The 26,575-nt window shown below is 38.8% G+C and overlaps 1 protein-coding gene and 1 pseudogene across 1 annotated transcript; one reads left to right on the top strand and one right to left on the bottom strand.

Moving 5' to 3' along the window:
- The first annotated feature begins 551 nt into the window (after nucleotides 1-551).
- LOC123932717 (olfactory receptor 7A5-like) lies at nucleotides 552-1,493 on the top strand. Its single transcript, XM_045991278.1, has one exon. It carries the CDS (start codon nucleotides 561-563, stop codon nucleotides 1,491-1,493), a length of 933 nt encoding a protein of 310 aa, XP_045847234.1. The 5' UTR covers nucleotides 552-560.
- A 23,941-nt stretch (nucleotides 1,494-25,434) lies between these two features.
- LOC123932186 lies at nucleotides 25,435-26,257 on the bottom strand (annotated as a pseudogene).
- Between the last annotated feature and the right edge of the window lie 318 nt (nucleotides 26,258-26,575).

Here is a 26,575-nt window from a genome sequence, read left to right as displayed (position 1 = left end):
TTTTTCAAAGATTTATTTATTTGACAGATAGAGATTACAAGTAGGCAGAGAGGCAGGCAGAGAGAGAGGAGGAAGCAGGCTCCCAGTCAAGCAGAGAGCCCGATGCGGGGGTCGATCCCAGGACCATGGGATCATGACCTGAGCTGAAGGCAGAGGCTTTAACCCGCTGAGCCACCCAGGCGCCCCTCTTTCTTTCTTTCTTTCTTTCTTTCTTTCTTTCTTTCTTTCTTTCTTTCTTTCTTTCTTTTTTTATTGTGTCATGTTTGTCACCATATTCTTAACCTGGAGAACAAACTGCTGCTTACCATAAGGTGGCAGGTGAAGGAGGGGTTGAAATAGGTGATGGGGATAAAGGAGGGCACTTGTCAGGATGAGCACTGGATGTTGTATGGAAGTATGGAATCGCTATACTGTCCATCTGAAACTCATACTACTCTGTATGCTAGTTAATTGGAATTTGAATAAAACTTTAAAAACTTAAAAAGTAAAGCGTAATAAATGAAGCTCTTCTGCTTGAAAATTAACCATTTTTTTTCCTTCCTCATAGTCATCTCCACCATATGGAACCAGGCAATGGTACACAAATTTCAGACTTTCTTCTTCTGGGATTTTCAGAGGGACCAGAACTGCAGCCCCTCATATTTGGGCTTTTCCTCTCCATGTACCTGATCACTGTGTTTGGAAACCTACTTCTCATCTTGGCTGTCACCTCTGACTCCCACCTCCACAACCCCATGTACTTCTTCCTGGCCAACCTGTCCTTTGTAGACATCTGTTTCACCTCCACCACCATCCCCAAGATGCTGTGGAATATCCAGACTCAGGACAATGTCATTAACTATGCAGGCTGTCTCAGCCAGATGTATTTTTTCCTACTCTATGCACAGTTGGATGTATTTCTCCTGACTGTGATGGCCTATGACCGCTTCGTGGCCATTTGTCAACCCCTGCACTACATGGTCATCATGAATCCCCAGCTCTGTGGACTGCTGGTTCTGGTGTCCTGGGTCACCAGTGTTCTCAATTCTTTGTTACAGAGTTTAATGGTTTTGCGGCTGACTTTTTGTACTGTCTTGGAAATCCCCCATTTTTTCTGCGAACTCAACCAGATTGTTGGCCGTGCCTGTTCTGACACCTTTCTTAATGACCTGGTGATATACTTTAATACTGTGCTGTTGGCTGGTGCTCCCCTGGCTGGGATCGTTTACTCTTACTCTAAGATAGTTTCCACCATATGTGGAATATCGTCAGCTCAGGGCAAATATAAAGCATTTTCCACTTGTGCATCTCATATCTCAATTGTCTCCTTATTTTATTCTACTGGTTTAGGAGTGTACCTTAGCTCTGCTGCTCCCCAGAGCTCCCATTCAAGTGCAGTAGCCTCAGTGATGTACACAGTGGTCACACCCATGCTGAACCCCTTCATCTACAGCCTGAGGAACAAAGACATAAAGTTGGCTCTGAAAAGAATCATTGGGGTTCCAGTGATGTAAAAGCCAACACCCCCATGGATGAAGAAGTCTCCATGTTTGCAGGGCTCACAGCTTCAGAGCAAAGAACTGCTAGTCTTGATTTGGATTTGGAAGTAGAATCTGCTCCATTTATTTCCTGGAATTTCCATTTGTTTGAATTCAACTTCTCCATGCATTTAATTAATTCACTTTATTAAGCTTCTACTCAGTCTGATACACAGTTTCCTCCTTTTCAATTAAATACATTTCTAATGTTTTCCCCAACCCTGGATCAAAAATGCCTGTATCTTTCATGGGGAAGTTTGGATTCTTTATAAACGAATTTCATCTCAAATGACTTTCGACATTCCATGTACATTTTACTTAGATTTCCCAAAAGGATATCCATGATCTGTATTCTTCATATGGAAGTAACTATACTTAGCCACTAAGCCCTTCACACAACTTTATTGTAGAGGAGAATACAAAACCCCAGTTTTCACCTAGAGTCTGTCAATCTTGTTACATCACTACCTTCATTTCTCTTCCTGACATTGTGGACATGGACATTGTTCCCTTTATGTCTCAGGCTATGGACAGGGATGCTCAGGCAGGAAATCCCAGGCACTCCCCTGCATCCCTGTACTTGTGGAGATTCCAACAGACACTTCCCTGACTAGATCCTGTGCTGTGGCTGCACCAACCCTTGGGTTCTTATTTTGAGTAAAAGACACACCTCAGCAACACCCATCAGAGAACTTTAATAAAAGCAGTTTTATTACTCACAGGTTCTGACGGGCATATGGGATAGCAAAGTTCATTTGGGAAAGTCTCAGATGGGGAAAGAGGCATTGACATAGAGAGAGAGAAAGTAGTTCTGAGATATCAGCCCTCATCAGGGTCCATGGCCAGAATGGTTAGAAGATTGTGGGTTGGGGCGCCTGGGTGGCTCAGCGGATTAAAGCCTCTGCCTTCAGCTCAGGTCATGATCCTAGGGTCCTGGGATCGAGCCCCACATCGGGCTCTCTGCTTAGCAGGGAGCCCGCTTCCTCCTCCTCTCTCTCTCTGCCTGCCTCTCTGCCTACTTGTAATCTCTATCTGTCAAATAAATAAATCTTTAAAAAAAAAAAGAAGATTGTGGGTTCAGGGTCTATTAGAAAATTTTATATGAATAGAATTCATCTGCTGAAGGAGAAAGCAGGGTCACTCATGTGTCATGTTGAGGTTACCCAGGACTTTCTGAAGAGGTATTTCATGGTGGGGGATAGCTTGATTGCTTCTCTGGCAATTGTGTCCCACACCTTAAAAAGTGTTCACTCCACTTTTTACTGGGTTATTTGTTTTTTGAGGGTTGAGCTTGAGAAGTTCTTTCCAGATTTTGGATATCAGCCTTTATCTGTAAAGTCATTTGCAAATATCTTCTGCCATTCCGTGGGTTGCCTCTTTGTTTTGTTGACTGTTTCCTTTGCTGCACAGAAGCTTTTTATCTTGATGAAGTCCCAAAAGTTCATTTCTGCTTTTGTTTCCCTTGCCTTTGGAGATGTGTCTTAAAGAAGTTGCTGTAGACAATGTCAAAGAGGTTACTGCTTGTGTTCTCCTCTAGGATTTTGATGGATTCCTGTCTCACATGGAGGTTTTTCTTTCATTTTGAGTTTATCTTGCTGTATGGTGTAAGGGGATGGTCCAGCTTCATTCTTCTATATGTAGCTGTCCAGTTTTCCAGCATCACACATTGAAGAGACTGTCTTTTTCCCATTGGGTATTTTTTCCTGATTTGTCAAAGATTACTTGACCATAGAGTTGAAGGTCCATTTTTGGAGTCTCTCTTCTGTTCCATTGATCTATGTGTCTGTTTTTGTGCCAATACCATACTGTCTTGGTGATCACAGCTTTGTAATATAGCTTCAAGTCAGGCAACATGATGTCCCCAGCTTTGTGTTTTCTTTTTCATCATTCCCCTGGCAATTCAGCGTCTTTTCTGATTCTACACAAATTTTAGGATTATTCATTCCCACTTTTTGAAAAATGCCAAAGGTATTTTAATAGGGATGGCATTGAAAGTGTAAATCGCTCTGGGTAGGATAAACATTTTAACAATGTTTATTCTTCCAAACCACGAGCAAGGAATGTTTTTCCATCTTTTTGTTTCTTCCTCAATTTCTTTCATAAGTGTTCTATAGTTTCGAGAGTAGAGATCCTTTTCCCCTTTGTTTAGGCTTATTCCTAGATATCTTTTTTAGATAGTTTTTGTTGCTATTGTAAATGGAATCTATTCTCTAATTTCTCTTTCTATAGTTACATTGTTGGTGTATAGAAATTTTTCTATACACTATACCGATTCTTTTCACCATGTTTACTTTATTTCACTCTACCTACATTTTTATACACTGTACTGATTTTTGTGCATTGGTCTTGTATCCTTCCATATTGCTGAATTGCTGTATGAGTTTTAGCAATTCGAGGTTGGATTCTTTTGGGTTTTCCATATGAAGTATCATGTCATCTGTGAAGAGAGAGAGTTTGACTTCTTCTTTGCCAATTTGAATGCCTTCTACTTCTTTTTGTTGTATGATTGCTGATGCTAGGACTTCTAGCACTATGTTGAACAAAAGTGGTGAGAGTGGCCATCTCTGTTGTGTTCCTGACCTTAAGGGAAAAGCTTTCAGCTTTTCCCCATCAGGAATGGTATTTTCTGTGGGCTTTTTATAGATGGCTTTTATGATACTGAATAACATTCCTCTATCCATATACTCTGACGAGTTTTAATCAGGAATGGACGTTGTATTTTGTCAAATGCTGTTTTGCATCAATTGAGAGGATCGTATGGTTCTTGTCTTTTCTCTTATTAATGTGCTCTATCATGTTGGTTGATTTGCAAATGTTGAACCTCCCTTCCATCCCAGGAATAAATCCCACTTGGTCATGGTGAATAATCCCTTTAATGTACTATTGGATCTTATTAGCAGGATCTTGTTCGGAATTTTGGCAACCATGTTCATCAGGGATATTGGTCTGTATTTCTCCTTTATGATGAGATCTTTGCCAGTTTTGGGATTAGAGTAATGCTGGCCTCATAGAAGGAGTTTGGAAGTTATTCTTCTGTTTCTAGTTTTTTGACACATAGGTATTATTTCTTCTTTAAATGTTTGGTAGAATTCCCCTGGGAAGCAATCTGGCCCTGGACTTTTGTTTTTTGGGAAGTTTTTGATTACTCCTTCAATTCCATTACTGGTTATTGGTCTTTTCAGATCGTCAGATAACCCAGTAAAAAAATTGGCAGCACAAATAAAATTAAGATAAATTTAAGTAAATAAGTGAGCTTTAATATCAAACTATGTGCATGCAAACTTAAAATTCTGTTTTAACTTGGTAAAAAAGTCAATATTTTTCTTGAATTATTGATCTGTTCTTACAAAATAAAATGGTAAACAAATTTTTTTATTCATTTTAAACTTACTAGAAAGCATTTGTGCATAAATTAAAAATCAGATGCTGTGTTGTCAAATGTCCATCTGTTCTGCTTATGGAAATACAATAAATAAAGAATTAAGACAAGCTGTTAATAAATTAAAATTCCCATGTGAAATGAAAAAAAAATTACCTGCCTAGAAAACATGCATTTTGTGTTTTGCCAAAGTATTTGCTATGTTTATCTGGATTTTGATGCATTAATATTTTTTAATATTTAAAAAATAAAAAAAAAATGGCAGAAGACATAAGACACTTCTCCAAAGAGGTCATACAAATGGATAACAGACACACAAAAAAATGTTCAACATCATTAGCCATCAAGGGAATACAAGTCAAAACCAGAATGAGACACCACCTTACACCAGTAAGAATGGCTAATTAACAAGACAAGAAACAACAGATGTTGGCAAGGATGTGGAGAAAGGGAAACCTCTTACACTGTTAGTGAGAATGCAAGTTGGTACAGCCAACTGTAAAACAGTATGAAGTTTCCCTAAGACGTTAAAAATAGAGCTCCCCTATGACCCAGCAATTGCACTACTAGGCATTTACTCCAAAGATATAGATGTAGTGAAAAGAAGGGCCACTGGTACCCCAATGTTCATAGCAACAATATTGACAATAGCCAAACTGTGGAAGGAGCAAAGCTGTCCTTCAATAGATGAATTGATAAAGACATGGTTTGTATATACAATGGAATATTACTCAGCCATTAGAGAGGATGAATACCTACCATTTATATAAACATTGATGGAACTAGAGGGCTTTATACTAAGTGAAATAAGTCAAGCAGAGGAAGACAATTATCATATGGTTTCGCTCATATGTGGAGCATAAGAAATAATGCAGAGGATCATAGGGGAAGGGAGAGAAAATGGAATGGGAAGAAATCAGAGAGGGAGACAAAACATGAGACTCTTGGCTCCAAGAATCATACCGAGGGTTCTGGAATGGAGGTGGATGGAGGAGGTGGTAACTGAAGGATGTGCTTTAAGGAGAGCATGCGATGTGATGAACACTGTGTTATATGCTCCTGATGAATTATTAAGCATTACCTCTGAGGCTAATGATATACGATATGTTGGCTAATTGAATTTAATAAAAAAAACTTAAAAAGCATTAACAAATAAACAAAGTAAGTACATCACGTGTATATTTTAGCAATGGGGATTCACTTTTTCTATTCCGTTTAAACAATGGAGCAGAAGCCTCATACTGGTGGTTTTTGTTGTTGTTGTTGTTGTTTTGTTTTTGTTTTTGTTTGTTTGGTTGGATTTTTTTTCTTTTTTTTTAACTAATGACCTATTGTATGATGACTAATGTAACATAATAAAACATAATAATAAAAAATAAAAATAAAGAACATCGAATTGACTGTTAATTTTTTTCTTCCATTTAAGGTTTAATTTCAACATAAAATGTCCTTACTCAAAAGAAGAGAAATGAATTAATTGAGAAACTAACATTCATTTGCCTCAAAAACAATTGTATTGGATAAATGTCTGTATTACATTCCTATTTCTATTGTAACCAGTTGTAACACTAGATGCTTAGAGAAACAAATTCATGCTTTTACTGTTTTGGAGGGCAGAGGCCTGAAATAAGTGTCAGTGGGCTAAAACCAACATGTCTGAGGGCCTTGCTCCTACTAGATGCTCCAGGAGAGAATCATTTCTTTCCTATTGCAGGTTCTAGTGACAACAACCATTCTTTGGCTCATTGTCCTTTCTCTATCTTTAAAGCCAGTGATGTATCATCTTCACACCTCTCTCTGATCCAACTATTCTGCCTTCCTTTCCCATATTCAGAGAATCCTGGTGATTACCCTAGTTCCACCTGCATAAATCTTGGCCAATCTTAGTTTAAGGTCAGCTGACTAGCAGTCTTATTCCATTTGCTACCTCAATCTCCCTCTTCCTATAAAAAATAACACTCAAAGTTTGTAGGTATTAGATTATGGACAGCCTCAAAAAGCTCTTATTCTGTATATTAGAAAGTATTTTCCAAAGTATTTTTTTGGATGCTACTCAAAGATCCTTATAAGAAACAAACACAGTATTTCTCATAACCCACAGAATGACTAGACATACTAGTCATTGAAAATTTTATGCAAAAAAATTATCTTTAGTGAAGAAAACCTACAAGAACCTTCACCATTGACTATCAAAGAGTGGTCCACAGACCACAACTGCAGCATCAACATCACCCAGAAGCTTGTTAGAAAAGTCAAACTCTTAGGTTCACCAGCACCTGATAAAGCAGAATCTGTATTTAAGCTAGAATACTAGGTGATTCCTATGTACTTTGAAGTTGGAGAAGTGCTGGTCTAGAGCATGTTTTTCCAACATTCTCAATTGGCCCTTGAGGCCAAGGTCATTATTTGTGTTGGGAGATGTTCTACTCAGTGGAGTTGTTTAGCAGCATCCCTCAGACTTTGAACCACCTCTGGTTGGGACCAATGGCACAGAGTTTGAGAACTGGGAGAACCCTGACAGAATGCAGTCAACATCCATCCCTTTCTGCAATGAAAGCTTTGAGAAGATCACTAAATTCTACAAGCCTCCTGTCTCCGTGGGGAATGGAGTTCACACTAGTGCTTCCTCACAGAATGGACTTCTATAAAAATTAAATCAGGCAATTCTTATAAGGTGAGGTCTAAAGGTCTAAATATATCTCTTACAATTAACAAACATTTTATAGTGACATTTTAAGCCATAACTCTGAACTTGAGATAGAATTGTGAAATTCCTAATTGTTTTGGCAAAATGTCCATGAACCCAAAGAGTGTAGGGTCCAAGGTCTTATATAAAGGAAGAAACTTAATCTTTGTTGAAAAAGAGGAAAGTAAATTTCTAGAGATAGCAGGGATTGCATCTCCACCACTAGTCAATTCATTGAAGAACCCGAGGGACCTAGTCAAAACCAATTCCTTAGTCTCAAACAGGAGAAAAATTTCACTCAGTATTGGGATAAGGTGCTGGGAGTTTAGATCTCTGAAAAGCAAAATTCATAGCATCGAGTTCCCTGTTCAGCAGGAATCCTGCTTCTCCTTCTACTCTCCCTACTTGTGTTCCCTCTCTCACTGTCTCTATCAAATAAATAAATAAAATCTTTAAAAAGAAGAGTAAGAAAAATTTGACTTCACCTTGCTTATTACCCAATCTCTTAGGAACAGGAAATCAACAGGAAACATTTCTTTTTTTGTCCACACCAGTATCCCATAGGGAAATCATGTGCCTAAATGTGGGAGGAACAAGAGGAAAATGTGCCTAATGAGCAGACCAAAGCAGCTGTAAATACGTCCTCTGCTGCAGTCCCACAGGGTGGACAACCTTGGAATGGACAAGACCTGGTCTTTTTCTGTGCAGTCCTAAGTCTGGATGGGGCACTGGAGTCTGACCCATCCTTGCTCTCTTGTCTGGGCACAGAGCTTCATACAACTCTATCATTCATGTCTATCAACCAGACAGGTATTTTGATTTCCATATAGAGACCTTTCTCTCAGAGACTCTATCAAGATGAGTTCTGCTGCCCAGGAGGGACAGGGCAGGAGAAGGTCAAGAGAATGAAAGTCAAGAGCATTTACCTGAGATCATCTGAGGGCCAATCCAGCCCAGCCCAGAGCTGAGAGTTTGCTGTGGCTGTTTGCTCAATTGAACAAGACATTTATTAATTATTCATTTATGTGTTTATAATGCTAAATATAGAAGTGAATATTGAACTCAGAAATGCAAGGTTCAACTTCTTTTTTTAAATAGGAATAGTTTATTGGCAGATTTCTTTTTTTTCCATTTTATTTATTTTTTCAGCGTAACAGTATTCATTGTTTTTGCACAACACCCAGTGCTCCATGCAAAACGTGCCCTCCTTATTACCCACCACCTGTTCCCCCAACCTCCCACCCCTGATCCTTCAAAACCCTCAGGTTGTTTTCAGAGTCCATAGTCTCTTATGGTTCGCCTCCCCTTCCAAATTTTTTTTTTTAATAAACATATAATGTATTTTTATCCCCAGGGGTACAGGTCTGTGAATCGCCAGGTTTACACACTTCACACCACTCATGATAGCACATACCCTCCCCAATGTCCATATCCCCCTCCCCCACTCCCAATCCCACCTACCCCAGCAACCCCCAGTTTGTTTTGTGAGATTAAGAGTCATTTATGGTTTGTCTCCCTCCCAATCCCATCTTGTTTCATTTATTCTTCTCCTATGCCCCTAACCCCCCATGTTGCTTCTACATGTCCTCATATCAGGGAGATCATATGATAGTTGTCTTTCTCCGATTGACTTATTTCACTAAACATGATAGGCTCTAATTCCATCCACGTCGTCGCAAATGGCAAGATTTCATTTCTTTTGATGGCTGCATAGTATTCCATTGTGTATATATACCACATCTTCTTTATCCATTCATCTGTTGATGGACAGCTAGGTTCTTTCCATAGTTTGGCTATTGTAGACATTGCTGCTATAAACATTCGGGTACACGTGCCCCTTTGGATCACTATGTTTGTATCTTTAGGGTAAATACCCAGTAGTGCAATTGCTGGGTCATAGGGTAGTTCTATTTTCAACATTTTGAGGAACCTCCATGCTGTTTTCCAGAGTGGTTGCACCAGCTTGCATTCCCACCAACAGTGGAGGAGGGTTCCCCTTTCTCCACATCCTCTCCAGCATCTGTCATTTCCTGACTTGTTAATTTTAGCCATCCTGACTGGTGTGAGGTGATATCTCATTGTGGTTTTGATTTGTATTTCCCTGATGCCGAGTGACGTGGAGCACTTTTTCATGTGTCTGTTGGCCATCTGGATGTCTTCTTTGCAGAAATGTCTGTTCATGTCCTCTGCCCATTTCTTGATTGGATTGTTTGCTCTTTGGGTGTTGAGTTTGCAAAGTTCCTTATAGATTTTGGATACTAGCCCTTTGTCTGATATGTCGTTTGCAAATACCTTCTCCCATTCTGTCAGTTGTCTTTTGGTTTTGTTAACTGTTTCCTTTGCTGTGCAAAAGCTTTTGATCTTGATGAAATCCCAATAGTTCATTTTTGCCCTTGCTTCCCTTGCCTTTGCCGTTGTTCCTAGGAAGATGTTGCTATGGCTGAGGTCGAAGAGGTTGCTGCCTGCATTCTCCTCAAGGATTTTGATGGATTCCTTTCTCACACTGAGGTCCTTCATCCATTTGGAGTCTATTTTCATGTGTGGTGTAAGGAAGTGGTCCAATTTCATTTTTCTGCATGTGGCTGTCCAATTTTCCCAGCACCATTTATTGAAGAGGCTGTCTTTTTTCCATTGGACATTCTTTCCTGCTTTGTCGAAGATTAGTTGACCATAGAGCTGAGGGTCGATTTCTGGGCTCTCTATTCTGTTCCATTGATTTATGTGTCTGTTTTTGTGCCAGTACCATGCTGTCTTGATGATGACAGCTTTGTAATAGAGCTTGAAGTCCGGAATTGTGATGCCACCCACTTTGGCTTTCTTTTTCAATATTCCTTTGGCTATTCGAGGTCTTTTCTGGTTCCATATAAATTTTAGGATTATTTGTTCCATTTCTTTGAAAAAAATGGATGGTATTTTGATAGGGATTGCATTAAATGTGTAGATTGCTTTAGGTAGCATAGACATTTTCACAATATTTATTCTTCCAATCCAGGAGCATGGAATATTTTTCCATTTCTTTGTGTCTTCCTCAATTTCTTTCATGAGTACTTTATAGTTTTCTGCATATAGATTCTTAGCCTCTTTGGTTACGTTTATTCCTAGGTATCTTATAGTTTTGGGTGCAATTGTAAATGGGATTGACTCCTTAATTTCTTTCTTCTGTCTTGTTGTTGGTGTACAGAAATGCAACTGATTTCTGTGCATTGATTTTATATCCTGACACTTTACTGAATTCCTGGACAAGTTCTAGCAGTTTTGGAGTGGAGTCTTTTGGGTTTTCCACATATAGTATCATATCATCTGCGAAGAGTGATAGTTTGACTTCTTCTTTACCAATTTGGATGCCTTTAATTTCTTTTTGTTGTCTGATTGCTGAGGCTAGGACTTCTAGTACTATGTTGAATAGCAGTGGTGATAATGGACATCCCTGCCGTGTTCCTGACCTTAGCGGAAAAGCTTTCAGCTTTTCTCCATTGAGAATGATATTTGCGGTGGGTTTTTCATAGATGGCTTTGATAATATTGAGGTATGTGCCCTCTATCCCTACACTTTGAAGAGTTTTGATCAGGACGGGATGCTGTACTTTGTCAAATGCTCTTTCAGAATCTATTGAGAGTATCATATGGTTCTTGTTCTTTCTTTTATTAATGTGTTCTATCACATCAATTGATTTGCGGATGTTGAACCAACCCTGCAGCCCTGAATAAATCCCACTTGATCGTGGTGAATAATCCTTTTGATGTACTGTGGAATCCTATTAGCTAGTATTTTGGCGAGAATTTTTGCGTCTGTGTTCATCAAGGATATTGGTCTGTAGTTCTCTTTTTTGGTGGGATCCTTGTCTGGTTTTGGGATCAAGGTGATGCTGGCCTCATAAAATGAGTTTGGAAATTTTCCTTCCATTTTTATTTTTTGGAACAGTTTCAGGAGAATAGGAATGAGTTCTTCTTGAAATGTTTGGTAGAATTCCCCTGGGAAGCCGTCTGGCCCTGGGCTTTTGTTTGTTTGGAGATTTTTGATGACTGTTTCAATCTCCTTACTGGTTATGGGCCTGTTCAGGTTTTCTATTTCTTCCTGGTTCAGTTGTGGTAGTTTATATGTCTCTAGAAATGCATCCATTTCTTCCAGATTGTCCAATTTGTTGGCGTAGAGTTGCTCATAGTATGTTCTTATAATTGTCTGTATTTCTTTGGTGTTAGTTGTGATCTCTCCTCTTTCATTCATGATTTTATTGATTTGGGTACTTTCTCTTTTCTTTTTGATGAGTCTGGCCAGGGGTTTATCAATCTTATTGATTCTTTCAAAGAACCACCTCCTAGTTTCATTGACTTTTTCTATTGTTTTTTTGGTTTCTATTTCATTGATTTCTGCTCTGATCTTTATGATTTCTCTTCTCCTGCTGGGTTTAGGGTTTCTTTCTTGTTCTTTCTCCAGCTCCTTTACGTGTAGGGTTAGGTTGTGTACTTGAGACCTTTCTTGTTTCTTGAGAAAGGCTTGTACCGCTATATATTTTCCTCTCAGCACTGCCTTTGCTGTGTCCCACAGATTTTGAACTGTTGTGTTTTCATTATCATTTGTTTCCATGAATTTTTTCAATTCTTCTTTAATTTCCTGGTTAGCCCATTCATTCTTTAGAAGGATGCTGTTTAGTCTCCATGTATTTGGGTTCTTTCCAGCTTTCCTCTTGTGATTGAGTTCTAGCTTCAGAGCATTGTGGTCTGAAAATATGCAGGGAATGATCCTAATCTTTTGATACCGGTTGAGACCTGATTTGTGACCCAGGATGTGATCTATTCTGGAGAAGGTTCCATGTGCACTAGAGAAGAACGTGTATTCTGTTGCTTTGGGAGGAAATGTTCTGAATATATCTGTGATGTCCATCTGGTCCAGTGTGTCATTTAAGGCCTTTATTTCCTTGTTGATCTTTTGCTTGGATGATCTGTCCATTTCAGTGAGGGGAGTGTTCAAGTCCCCTACTATTATTGTATTATTATTGATGTGTTTCTTTGATTTTGTTATTAATTGGTTGATATAGTTGGCTGCTCCCACGTTAGGGGCATAGATATTTAAAATTGTTAGATCTTCTTGTTGGACAGACCCTTTGAGTAGGATATAGTGTCCTTCCTCATCTCTTATTATAGTCTTTGGCTTAAAATCTAATTGATCTGATATAAGGATTGCCACCCCAGCTTTCTTCTGATGCCCATTAGCATGGTAAATTGTTTTCCACCCCCTCACTTTAAATCTGGAGGTGTCTTCGCGTCTAAAATGAGTTTCTTGTAGGCAACATACTGATGGGTTTTGTTTTTTTATCCATTCTGATACCCTGTGTCTTTTGATTGGGGCATTTAGCCCATTAACATTCAGGGTAACTATTGAGAGATATGAATTTAGTGCCATTATTAGCCTGTAAGGTGACTGTTACTGTATATTGTCTCTGTACCTTTCTGATCTACTACTTTTAGGCTCTCTCTTTGCTTAGAGGACCCCTTTCAATATTTCCTGGAGAGCTGGTTTGGTGTTTGCAAATTCTTTCAGTTTTTGTTTGTCCTGGAAGCTTATCATCTCTCCTTCTATTTTCAATGATAGCCTAGTTGGATAGAGTATTCTTGGCTTCATGTTTTTCTTGTTTAGTGCTCTGAATATATCATGCCAGCTCTTCCTGGCCTGCCAGGTCTCTGTGGATAAGTCTGCTGCCAATCTAATATTTTTACCATTGTATTTTACAGACTTCTTTTCTCGGGCTGCTTTCAGGATTTTCTCTTTGTCACTTGTAAATTTTACTATTAGGTGACGGGGTGTGGACCTCTTCTTGTTGACTTTGAGGGGGGTTCTCTGCACCTCCTGGATTTTGATGCTTGTTCCCTTTGCCATATTAGGGAAATTCTCTCCAATGATTCTCTCCAATAGACCTTCTGCTCCCCTCTCTGTTTCTTCTTCTTCTGGAATCCCAATTATTCTAATGTTGTTTCATCTTATGGTGTCACTTATCTCTCGAATTCTCCCCTCATGGTCCAGTAGCTGTTTGTCCCTCTTTTGTTCAGCTTCTTTATTCTCTGTCATTTGGTCTTCTATTTCACTAATTCTTTCTTCTGCCTCATTTATCCTAGCAGTGAGAGCCTCCATTTTGATTGCACCTCATTAATAGCTTTTTTTATTTCAACTTGGTTAGATTTTAGTTCTTTAATTTCTCCAGAAAGGGCTTTAATATCTCCAGAGAGGGTTTCTCTAATATCTTCCTTGCCTTTTTCGAGCCCGGCTAGAATGTTCAGAACAGTCATTCTGAACTCTTGATCTGACATATTACCAATGTCTGTGTTGATTATGTCCCTAGCCTTCGGTACTGTCTCTTGTTCTTTTGTTTGTGGTGATTTTTTCCGCCTTGTCATTTTGTCCAGATAAGAGGATATGAAGGAGCAAATAAACTACTAAAAGGGTGGCAAAGACCCCAGAAAAATGTGCTGTAACCAAATCAGAAGAGACCCCTAATTGTGGGGGGGAGAAAGGGAATAAAAACAGGTTCTTTCAGAAATTGGTTGATTTTCTGTTTCTAGAGTTGCTGTTCTTCTTCTCTTTGCTCTCCCGCTGGATTTGTAGGTGTTTGCAATGTTTAGATAAGCTATCGAGCTGATCTCCTGCTACCTGATGTAGTCTCAGGCTGCTACTTCTCCGCCATCTTGACTCCTCCTAAAATGTAAGTTTTAAAAGACACTAAGAGCTTATGGAACAAAGGAGAAAAGTAGGAATGAGAATAGGTTAAGCATGGAGCTTTCTCCATCAAGAGTTTGAAACACAAAGGCAATCTAAAATTAACTTTATAGGGGCACCTGGGTGGCTCAATCTGTTAAGCGTCTGCCTTTGGCTCAGGTCATGATCCCAAGGTCCTGGGATTGAGCCCCACATTGGGCTCCCTGCTCATGGGGAAGCCTGCTTCTCCCTCTCCCATTGCTCATGCTCTCTCTCTCGCTGTGTCTCTGTCAAATTAAAAATCTTTAAAAAAATAAAATTAACTTTATAAGGAGGCATCAAATAGTGTTAGTATAATGACATCAACATGGATCACTAATTCAACAATTAAAGTGCTAAAGACTTGGAAACAGGGGGCTTGGCTGCCTCAAGGGTTGGGCATGTGGCTTTTTATTTTGAGTTTATGAGTTTTAGTCTCATGTAAGGGTAGAGATTATTTTGAAAAAACTTAAAAATTTAGAAAAAAAGAGTATAACAAAAAGTCTTTTAAAAAGTGGGGAGGTGGGGACACCTGGGTGGCTCAGTGGGTTAAGCCACTGCCTTCGGCTCAGGTCATGATCTCGGGGTCCTGGGATCGAGTCCCGTGTCAGGCTCTCTGCTCAGTGGGGAGCCTGCTTCTCTCTCTCTCTCTCTCTGCCTGCCTCTCTATCTACTTGTGATCTCTCTCTGTCAAATAAATAAATAAAATCTTTAAAAAAAGTGGGGAGGATATGGTCCATATATACAATGGAATATTACACAGCCATCAGAAAGGATAAATGTCTAACATTTGTATCAACATGGATGGGACTGGAGGAGATTATGCTGAGTGAAATAAGTCAAGCAGAGAAAGTCAATTATCATATGGTTTCACTTACTTGTGGAGCATAAGAAATAACATGGAGGACATTATGAGAAGGAAAAGAAAAGTGAATTGGGAGAAGTTGGAGGGGGAGACAAAGCATGAGAGACTGTGGACTCTGAGAAACAAACTGAGGGTTTTAGAGGGGAGGGGGTTGGGAGAGTAGGTGAGCCTGCTGGTGGGTATTAAAGAGGGAAGGTATTGCATGGAGCACTGGGTGTGATGCATAAACAATGAATCTTGGAACACTGAAAAATAAAATAAAATATTTTTAAAAATGGGAGGAGGCATTATCTAACATTATAATTTCATCTTATATAAAGATGTATTAATTCATAGTTGTTTAGGAAGAATTGGTGAACATTAGTGAAATGATAAAGAATACCTTCCAACTGAGGGCAGCAAATGATATGACTTTAAGAAATAGATCTAATCACAAAAGGCTGAAAGGTAGAATAGGAAATAACAAAAATGTGAACACAGGTTGGAAATATGTATAAAAGGTGATTTAGTACTTCAAATGATGCAGAAGAACTTTCTACACTTAAGCTAGAAGGGAGAGGAAAATATGACTGAATGATAGGTTTGAGCACACAAAGTATATTAACTTTCCTACTACCGTCTAATACATCTACACATACATAAGAGAACTAAAGGTCAAATGGCAAAGTTGGTAGGAAAACTACAATTCTCATGTTTGAAAAAATGCAATCAAAACCAAGAATATAAACACTCCAAACCCACCAAAGAAAAGCGCAGAACCATCACAGACAATTGGCGATAGAGAAAACAAACACCTAAGAAACCCACAAATGTACTCATTCTCACCAGTAAGGAAGTAATTGCAATGTCAAGCTTTTTTAGTATATCCCCTTTCACCTATTAAATTAAAAACATAATAATACCCAACTTTTGTATCAACATGGATGGGACTGGAAGAGATTATGCTGAGTGAAATAAGTCAAGCAGAGAGATTCAATTATCATATGGTTTCGCTTATTTGTGGAGCATAAGGAAAAACATGCAGGATATGGGGAGCTGGAGAGGAGAAGAGAGTTGGGGGAAATTGGAGGGGGAGATGAACCATGAGATAGTGTGGACTCTGAGAAACAATCTGAGGGTTTTGGAGGGGAGGCGTGTGGGAGGTTGGGTGAACCTTGTGGTGGGTATTATGGAGAGCATGTATTGCATGGAGCACTGGGTGTGGTGCATAAGCAATGAATTCTCGTATGCTAAAAAGAAATTAAAAAAAAAATGATTGGTGTGTCCAGAATGAAAAAGGACACTGTGAAATATATGCCTCATGATCCATTGGTCTGGATCTTTCATCAATATCTGGACACACTCAAATTATCCTTGGCTCAAGAAGAATAAAAAGAATGCTGTCCCTTGAGTGCATATCCCATTTGTAGCTAATATCCTACATTTCTATTCTCCTTAATGGCAAAGATTCTTGGACTGGTTTCTACATTGATGAGACCACTCTCTGCTACCCATCACCATTCTTCCATCAGCACTAGTTAATCCTCAACAATCCCTCCTACATGGTTGATTTCAATGTTCATGTTTCTTTTTAAAATCATAAAAGAATATTAATTATTTAGTTGAGCAAGCCTACAACAACAGTGATATCCCAGTGCTGGGCTAGGGTAGATTGCCTCAGGTGGCTTCAGGTAAATATTCTTACCGTATTATTATTTTTATTATTATTAACCCTATGCTGGCCCTTTCTTGCAGTACCTGCTGGGTTTCCAGACTCACCTACATGGGAGTGTCTGTGTGGAAGTCCAAATTCCTCTCTCAATGGCTGATGATGGATATTAGGCTCTCTTTTCAAACAATGCAGCAGGAGTCTTCTACTCAGACTTAGGATTCCAGAAGAAACATCCATGTCCATCTCAGCCCAAGGTTGCACCTGCTGAGGGACAACAGCAGAAGAGATATTTACAGCTTTCTACCTGCTCCTTAGACAAATTTCCCTCCTGTTTCTCCAACCCCTGGGCACATCATCTCACATAGGACATTGGTCCTCACGGATAGGAATTTCTTTCCTAGTTTCCTGTTCCCAAGACACCAGCTTACCAGTCAGGAGAATATATTTATTACTCTTCCCTGAACTCACTTGCCTCCCACAGAACTAACCTCCTAGCATCTTATCCCAACCCAGAGTACAAGATTTTGCCAAATCTAAGACTAAAGGGGATTCCTTTATTAGGCTCCTTGGGTCTTGAAAATATTGACTCACTGTGTGGGCACAGCACTGGTATCTCCAGACAATTGCTCTTCTATCCTTCAAGAGGTGAGGAACTGCATTCTTTTGGCATGAAACCATGAGGAGTATAGTTTTGCCTTCCATGACACTTGCCAAAAAAATTAAGAGTACAGTGTTTTAAGATAAATTAAGATTTATTGTGTCATCTTAATATATAAAACATTTTGGTAATTAAAAGGAAAAAAAATATATGTATATATATTTGGGTATAGAGCTTGAGGTTAACCAGATGCAAAGTCTTCTGGAGATGGAAGGTGGTGCCAAATCACAACAATGTGAATGTATTTTATCACATTGAGCTGTGTAGTTAAAAATGGTTAAGAGGCACCTGGGTGGCTCAATCAGTCAAGCCTAAGACCCTTGATGTCAGCTCAGGTCTTGATCTCAGGGTAGCGAGTTCAAGCCATATGTTTGGTTCTGAACTAGGCATGGAGCCTATTTAAAAATAAAATAAAATAAGAGGTGGGTGAGAGAGGTCATTGGAGTTGAGAAGCCCATCTGCTCTGATGACCACAGGGTAATGAAAGGAAGTGTTGAATCTCTAAATTGTACATTTGAACCTAATATTTCACTGTATGTTAACTAACTTGAATTTTTTGTGTGTGTGGGTGTGGGGAAAACAGTTAATTTTAAAAATTGCAGGGACAAAGTAAAGCAGAACTAACTTGAACTTAAATAAAACCTTAAAAAATAAGAGTATATTGGGGCATGTGGCTGGCTCACTCCCTTGAGTCTGCCTTCAGCTCAGATCATGATCCCAGGTCCTGGGAAAGAGTCCTACATCAGGGTCGGGGTCATGGACCCTAATCAGTGTGGATCCTACTTCTCCCTCTCCCTCTGCCCTTCCCCTTGCCTGTGCCCTCTTGATCTCTGTCAAACACATAAATAAAATATTCATAAAAATGAGTATACTTAATGAATGCTGAGAAATTTATAGAATTATTGAATCATTATATTATACCACTGAAATGAATAAAACACTTATGTTAATTACAGTTAAATTAAAAATGTTTAAGACAAATAAAAATAAATAAAAAGACAAAAGAAAAAAAAAAGGTTAGGTATGATTGTCCATATGGGACTAAGGTAATCACAATGGACTTCCAAATGTTGATGAAGGAGACAAAAGAGTTGGTGTTGGAGAGACTTTGAAAATGCTGCCCTGTTGGGTCTGAAGGTGGAGGAAGTGCCAGGAGCCCAGGAATGCAGGAAGCCAGGAAGGAGACTGGCATCGAAAAGAACACAGATTATCCCTTGAGCATCTGGAAGGAGATCAAACCTGCAGATATCTTGCTATTAGCCCAATGAGACTCCTTCCAAGGTTCTGCCTCCAGAACTGTAAAAGCACTTACAGGTTTTTTTTAAGCAACTAGGGTGAGGCTATTTTACAGCGGCAGGAAGAATCTCATTTGGATGTAGTCAATAAAATTATTTGAGGATATTAAGTTTAGTCTTTCCAATTCGTTCATAGCTTCCCTTGGATGAGGGCAATTTACATTTAAATAACCCACATTAATTAGAAAAAAATAAATCAATTTGGAGACATTCTGCCCCATTAGCTGGTATAGTGAATTCCTTGCAGCATAAATGTGAGTGTGGTCTGACTCTGAGGCCTTTGAGGCAGTGACATAGGAAAGGAACTCAGCACCATAATTAAGGTCAGAGAAACACTGAGGCTACACCAGACCCAAGTACGTCTTCAGAAAGATCCCGGTAACCTCAATATGACATGTGAGTGACAATGTTTTCCTTCCATGCTAGAATTTCACTCTTATGTTTTAAGCTTGTCAATAGAGACTGAACCTGCAAACCCATAGCCACTCCTCTCATGGGCCCCAATAAAGGCAGGACCCTCAGTTATGGGCTTTCTCTCATGTGCTCTGAATCTCTATACCAACCCCCTAGACTTTTCTTACTCTACCCCCCAGTAACAACTAATAAGCCTGGTTTTGTTAGAGTTCTCTGATGGGCAGCACTGAGGTGTGTATTGCAATCACAACAAGAACCCAAGGGCTGTTGCAGCCACAGCAGAGACTCTGGTCAAGGAAATGTCTGTGGGAATGTCCACAAGCACAAAGATGCAGGGGAGTGCCTGGGCTTTCCTGCCTGAGCACCCTGCCAGGAGCCTGACACTTAGACAGAAGAGTGTTAAGGTCCACATTATCAGGAAGAGGAGTGAAGGTACTGATGTAAAAAAAAAAAAAAAAACAACATTGGAAGCCTCTGTTCATGATTAAAACTTGTTAACGTGTTACAAACTTCTGTATATCAAAACATTGTGAAATTGACTTGAGCCTAAATTGTTGTCAAGACAGGTGAATACAAAAAACACAAATCCTATAAAATAAAAAGCTGTTATATTTTAAAAGTTGAATCAAAACCAATGAAGAAAGCAAGGCTTTGGAAATAAATGTGTTTGAACAATTGGTGCTTAGTTAAATAACATAAATTTCTATCTTAATGTCAACCACTTACTGACATAAAGTGACTGAAGATGTAGAAAAATAAAATGACTAAAATGAACTTGTAGAAAAAAATGTAAAATAGCCACGGACATCTAGAAGAAACATTAGATTAATCCTCTGAGCATAAACCAGATGGAAGTAAAAGAACTGAGAACATATCTTAGAACGTTTGTTCTAGTGCTTTGAAAAATGTCATTGGTATTTTGATCAGGAGGATGTTGAAAGTATAGATGGCTCTGGGCACCATAGACATTTAACAGTGTTTATTCTTCCAATCCATGAGCATGGAATCTTCTTCCATCTTTTTGTGTCTTTTTAAATTTCTTTCATGAGTGTTCTGTAGTTCCTAGGGTATAGACTCTTTATGTCTTTGGTTAGGTTTATTCCAACGTATCCTATGATTTTAGGTGCTATTGTAAATGGAATCAATTCTCTAATTTCTCTTTCTTAGTTACATTGTTAGTGCATGAGAAAGCAACTGATTTTTGTGCATTGATTTTGTATCCTGCCATATTACTAAATTGCTGTATGAATTCTAGTAATTTGGGGGTGGAGTCTTTTGGATTTTTCACATAAAGTGTCATGTCATCTGCAAAGAGAGAGAGTTTGACTTCTTCTTTGCCAATGTGAATACATTTTATTTCTTTTTCTTGTCTGATTACTCTTGTGAGGATTTCTAGTACTATGTTGAATAATAGTGGTGAAAATGGGCATCCTTGTCCTGTTCCTAATCTTAAGGGAAATGTTCTCAGCCTTTCCCTACTGGTTTTTATTAGGTAGATTTTATGAAGTTGAGGAATATTCCCTCTACTCCTACACTCTGAAGAGTTTTAATTATGAAAGAATGCGGTATTTTGTCAAATGCTTTTTCCACATAATTGAGAGGACCATGTGGTTCTTGTCTCTTCTCTTATTTATGTGTTCTGGCACATTGATTTATTTGTGAATGTTGAGGTACCCTTGCAACCCAGGGATAAACCGACCTGGTCATGGTAGATAATCCTTTTAATGTACTGTTGGATCCTATTAGCTAGGATTTTGTTGAGAATTTTGGTATCCATATTCATCAGAGGTATTTGTCTGTAATTCTCCTTTTTGATGGGGTCTTTTCCTGGTTTTGGGATCAAGGTCGTGTTGACCTCATAGAAAGAGCTTGGGAGTTTTGCTTCTGTTTCTTTCTTTCTTTCTTTTTGAAACAGCTTCAGGAGAATAGATATTATTTCTTCTTTGAATGTTTGGTAGACTTCCGCTGGGCATCCATCAGCCCCTGGACTGTTGTTTTTAAGGAGGTTTTTGATCACTACTTCCATCTCGTTACTGGTAATGGGTCTATTCAGGTTGTCAATTTCTTCCTCTTTCAGTCTTGGTAGTTTTTAGGTTTCCAGGAATGCATCCATTTCTTCCACATTACTTAACTGACTGGTGTATAGCTGTTGGTGATAATTTCTCATAATGGTATTTATTTTCTTGGTGTTAGTCATGATTTCTCTCCTTTCATTCATAATTTTATGAAATTGGGTCCTTTTTCTTTTCTTTTGGATAAGTCTGGCCAGTGGTTTATAGATCTTTCAAAGAACCAGCTTCTAGTTTCATTGATGTATTCTACTGTGTTTCTGGTTTCTAATTCATTGATATTTGCTCTAATCTTAATTATTTCTCTTCTCATGTGTGGGGTAGGCTTAATTTGTTGTTGATACTCCAGATCTTTAAGGTACTGTGACAGTTTGTGTATTCGGGATTTTTCTTTTTTCTTCCTTTCTTTCTTTTTTCTTTCTTTCTTTTCTTTTCTTTTCTTTTTTTTTTTTTGAGTGAGGCTTGGATAACTATATATTATTGCTTAGGACTACCTTTGCCATATCCCATAGGTTTTGGACCGATATGTCTTTATTCTCATTTGTTTCCATGAATTCTTTAAGTTCTTCTTTGATTTCCTGGTTGACCCAAAAAGCTTTGAACAAGTCTTTAGCTTCCAAGTGTTTGAATTTCTTCCAACCTTTTTCTTATGATTGAGCTCCAGTTTCAAGGCACTGTGGTCTGAGAATATGCAAGGAATAATCTCAATCTTTTAGTATCTGTTGAGATCTGATTTGTGACCCAGTATATAGTCTATTCTGGAGAAAGTTCCATGTGCACTCCAGAATTTGTATGGAAACAGAAAAGACCCTGAATCACCAAGGAATTATTGAAAAAGAAAAACAAAGCTGGAGGGCATCACATTGCCTGATTTCAAGCTATATTACAAAGCTGTGATCACTGAGACAGCATGGTACTGGCACTACAACAGACACATAGACCAATGAAACAGAATAGAGAGCTCAGACACAGACCCTCAGCTCTGTGGTCAAATAATTTTCAACAAAGCAAGATAAAATACCTAATGGAAAAAAGACAGTCTCTTCAGTAAATGGTGCTGGGATAATTGGACAGCTATATATAGAAGAATGAAATTAGACCACTCCCTTACACCATACACAAAAAATGAACTCAAAATAGATGAAAGACCTCAATTTGAGACAGGAAGCCATCAAAAACCTAGAGGAGAACATAGGCAGTAACCTCTTTGACCTTGACAACAGCAACTTCTTTCAAGACCCATCTCCAAAGGCAAGGGAAACAGGAGCAAAAATGAACTTTTGGGACTTCATCAAGATATCATGAGTGCTGTGAAGTGTGTAAACCTGGTGATTCACAGACCTGTACCCCTGGGGATAAAAATACATTATATGTTTATAAAAAAAAAATTGGAAGGGGAGGCGAACCATAAGAGACTATGGACTCTGAAAAACAACCTGAGGGTTTTGAAGGGTCAGGGGTGGGAGGTTGGCAGAACAGGTGGTGGGTAATAGGGAGGGCACGTTTTGCATGGAGCACTGGGTGTTGTGCAAAAACAATGAATACTGTTACGCTGAAAAAATAAATAAATTTAAAAAAAAAAGCTGCTGCACAGCAAAGGAAACAGTCAACAAAACGAAGAGGTAACTGATAGAGCGAGAGAAGATATTTGCAAATGAAACTACAAAGGGCTGATAGCCAAGATCTAGAAATAACGTCTCAAACTTAACACCCCCAAAAAAACAAATAGTCAAGTCAAAAAATGGGCAGAAGACATGAACAGACACTTTTCCAAAGAAGATATACAAATGGCTAACAGACACATGAAATAATAGTCATTTCATTAGTCATCAGGAAAATTCAAATCCAAACGACACTGAGATACCACCTTACACCAGTTAGAATGGCAAAAATTAACAAGGCAAGAAACAAGTGTTGGAGAGGCTGTGGAAAAAGAAGAACCCTCTTAATCTGTTGGTGGGAATGCAAGTTGGTGCAGCCACTTTGGAAAACAGTGTGGAAATTCCCCCCAAAATTAAAAATAGAGCTACCCTATGACCTGGCAATTGTACTACTGGGTATTAATCCCAAAGATACAGATGTAGTGAAAAGAAGGGCCATATGCACTGCAATGTTCATCACAGAAATGTCCATAATACCCAAATTGTGGAAAGAGCCAAGATGAACTTCAACAGATGAATAGATAAAGAAGATGTGACCCATATATACAATGGAATATTACTCAGCCATCAGAAAGGATGAATACCCAGCTTTTGAATCAACATGGACAGGAGTGGAGGAGATTACATTGAGTGAAATAGTCAAGCAGAGAAAGTCAGTATCATATGGTTTCACTTATTTATGGAACATAAGGAATAGCATGGAGGACAGTAAAAGAAGGAACAGGAAGATCAAAGGGGATAAATCAGAGGAGGAGATGCAGGAGGAGAAACTATGTGCTCTGGGAATCGAACTGATGGGTTTCAAAGGGAGAGGGGTGGGGGGATGGATGAGCTTGGTGAAGGGTATTAAGGAGGGCATGAGGATTGCCTGAGAACTGGGTGTTATACACAAACAACGAATTATGTAACATTACATCAAAACCTAATGATGTACTGTATGATGAGTAATATAATGGAATAAAAAAATAACTGAGAATATAATTGATGGATTCTAGGGCATGATCTCCACATTTTCTAGTTTCTTGGGCTGGAATACCACTGAATGTAAATTCTAAGAAAATTTAAAAAGAAGTATAAAACTAGAGAAAATATATAGAACACATTGGATATTACAGAAAATAAAATGTAGACATGAGAAAAGATACTTTAAAGCAATTAGAATAAAAGTATCTAAGATGCGAAAAGATCCAAGTATGGAAACCAAAAATATAGGAAGAATATATGCTAATGTGCTAAACTTTGTAACAATCTAGTGAAATGAAATTATAGTATTAAGGAAACCTTAATCAATCTCACTGTAGGCTGTGATATATTTCTAAGGATGCAGCCCCCCAGAGACAGAACAATTCTTAGCTGGAGTGTTGACTTCTAGAAGTGGGCATTTATATTTTAGGCAATAAAGTATAACAATAATATTTGACTGGAGGCAATATAACCTGGTGCCTGAGAGAGCCTCAGAATAAGGCAGTCCTCCATAGACCTCAGAAGGTGTGAGCCTTTTCACCACAGCCTGAAACTGGGGTAAGTCAGCTACATACTATTAGCTCTATCTCCTCCTCCATAATAAACAGGGAATGATACTAATCACATGAGTATTTTTGGAAAACTTACATGAGATAATGTGTTTAAACACTTTAAACAGTGCTGGAAGACTGCTATCATTATTTTCTGTTATCAAGATCCATATCAATAACCAAATTTCTTGGGCATCCGAGTCTCTCAGTCAGTTAAGCCGCTGCATTCAGCTCAGGACATGTGGAAGTGCCTGCTGAACAGGTAGTCTGCTCCTCCCTCTTCCTCTCCTCCACCATGTGCAGTCTCTCTCTCAAATAAATAAATAAAATCTTAAAACAAAACAAAACACATCCTAACAAATTTTTCTAGTTCAAAAGCTTTCATTAAATCAGTGCATTTTTTTTTCTGGGCCTGACTCTATTTAACCAGCCACCCATCTATTTTTCACTGAACAAATACTCACTGAGCATAAACTCCATACTGAGAACTGTACTAGGCACTACACTTTCAAAGATAAGTATGAGACAGTTCTGAAATTCAAGGAATCTATATTGTGGACAGCTGAGAAATTTAGTAAAATTGATGTCACTGGAAGGAAAGTGAATAAGATCATGGAAAAATAAAAGGCAGGGGGCAAATTTTTGAGTTGATTCACATGACTGGAGAAAACATCTCTGTAAATGAGTTTTTAGGACATTTCCAAAATAGGCACATATCTTGTGCCTGAGTATATATATATTAAATATATGAGATTTGACTTATTGTTTTAAGAAATCCACCCATTACCAAATATTATTGAGAAAATACCAGCTTGTATTCACACCAAGTGAAAATGACTGATTATAAAGTGAAAACAGGAACCCAGGTTACAAACTGAAGAAAAATAAAGAAGACCCTTGTCTTCCTTGACAAGGAAAGAATGCTTTAAAATGTGTACACCTGGAGAAAAAATAAAAATATTGGATGAAGAAAGTCAGGATGTCTGGAGGCCCAGCTACTCAAGTGAGTCCTATAATGGTCCTGATACTGAGAGGAAACATCCTATCAAGGAGCCTATTCATGGTCCCCTTCATGTCCCTGTTCCTCAAGCTAGAGATGAAAGGGTTCAGCATGGGGGTGACAATGGTGTACATCACCGAGGCTACCAGATTCATCCTAGTGGATGAAGTTGCTGTAGAACTGTGGTCTACTCCAAGGCCAGTGCCATAGAACAAGGAGACCATTGAGTGGTGACACCAGCATGTAGAAATGGCTCTGTATTTGCCTACAACTAAGGAAGTGTTGGGTATGGAAGAAATAATTTGATTGTAAGAGAAGTATTCCTTGGAAAGGACCACAATCATAGGGCCAGTTGCAGAATACAACACCATGTCATTGATGAGGGTGTCAGAACAGGCAAGTTTCAGGATTTCAGGAAGATCACAAAAAAGTGTGGGATTTCCATGATTGTGCAGAAGGACAGCCTCAAAAGGGTCAAGGTCTTCAGCAGGGAGCCTGTGACTCCAGTACTGCAAGACCAGCAGCCCACAGAGCTGGGGGTTCATGATGACCTGGTAGTGCAGGGGGATGACAGATGGCCACATGGTGGTCATAGGCCATCATGATTAGGAGCAAATTGTCCAGGCATCCAAACTCACATGCAAAAAAATATATATATATCTGACTGAGGTTTCCTACATATATTATGGCTTTGTCGTGAGTCTGGATGTTCAGCAACATCTTAGAGACAGTGGTGGAGGTGAAACAGATGTCAGCAGAGGACAGGTTGGAGAGGAAGAAGTACATGGGTGTGTGGAGGTGGTAGTCTGAGCAGATGGCCATGATGATGAGCAGGTTCCCAGTTAGCAAGACTAAGTATATGAGCAGGAACAGCCCAAAGAGCATGAACTGAACCTCCAATGTCACTGAAAACTCCAGAAGGAGAAATACTGCAGCATGTGTTTGATTTCCTGATTCCTTGTGGATGAAATAACTAGAAGGAACAAGGAAAAAAATTCAACTTTCAACGACCATCACATTGACAGCACAGAAGTGTGATTGCCTTTAATTTTCAGCAAATGGATTAATAAAGTATTACTCTGTTATAATTCCTTCAGTTGGGGAATTTGAAATGCTTTCATCCCTCTGCTGCCTCTACTA

The sequence above is a fragment of the Meles meles genome, chromosome 20, assembly GCF_922984935.1.
Source record: "Meles meles chromosome 20, mMelMel3.1 paternal haplotype, whole genome shotgun sequence".
NCBI lineage: Eukaryota > Metazoa > Chordata > Mammalia > Carnivora > Mustelidae > Meles > Meles meles.
The sequence above is the reverse complement of the archived record's forward strand: the minus strand, read 5'-3'. Positions and strand labels throughout refer to the sequence as shown.

Coding starts and splice junctions, on each gene's coding strand:
- LOC123932717 (XM_045991278.1), top strand. CDS start 561: ATGGAACCAGGCAATGGTACACAAATTTCAGACTTTCTTCTTCTGGGA.